This window comes from Cystoisospora suis (assembly GCF_002600585.1).
Source record: "Cystoisospora suis strain Wien I chromosome Unknown contig_10969, whole genome shotgun sequence".
Lineage (NCBI taxonomy): Eukaryota > Apicomplexa > Conoidasida > Eucoccidiorida > Sarcocystidae > Cystoisospora > Cystoisospora suis.
Window position 1 is genome coordinate 2974 of NW_027163741.1, and position 266 is coordinate 3239.

Consider the following 266-nt stretch of genomic DNA (forward strand, 5'->3'; position numbering starts at 1 on the left):
GTGAACCAGAGATTTTTTCCCCTTTGTCTATGTATCTTTCCGTTCGCGATCGTGTTTATCATCGGAGGTTTCTTGAGGGACTAGAAGAGAAAGCTGTGAAGGAAGGAGGGAATGCGTTTGGTATATGCCTTGTTTCCTCGTCTTCATCGATGGGGCGTGCGTGCATGCATCGATTGTCCTGATAGCATCGGTTGTATATGTGCATGTGGTGTTTTTCACCTCTCTCACCTCCCCCCTCCATCCTGTCTATTTATATAGCTATCTAT

At 45.9% G+C, this 266-nt stretch overlaps 1 protein-coding gene across 1 annotated transcript; it reads left to right on the forward strand.

Moving 5' to 3' along the window:
• Positions 1–264, forward strand: CSUI_011347 (uncharacterized protein; the record flags this gene model as incomplete). Its single annotated transcript, XM_068071446.1, has 1 exon — positions 1–264. A coding segment is annotated over one exon (180 nt), but the record flags the coding sequence as incomplete, so codon positions are not given.
• Positions 265–266: the final 2 nt, after the last annotated feature.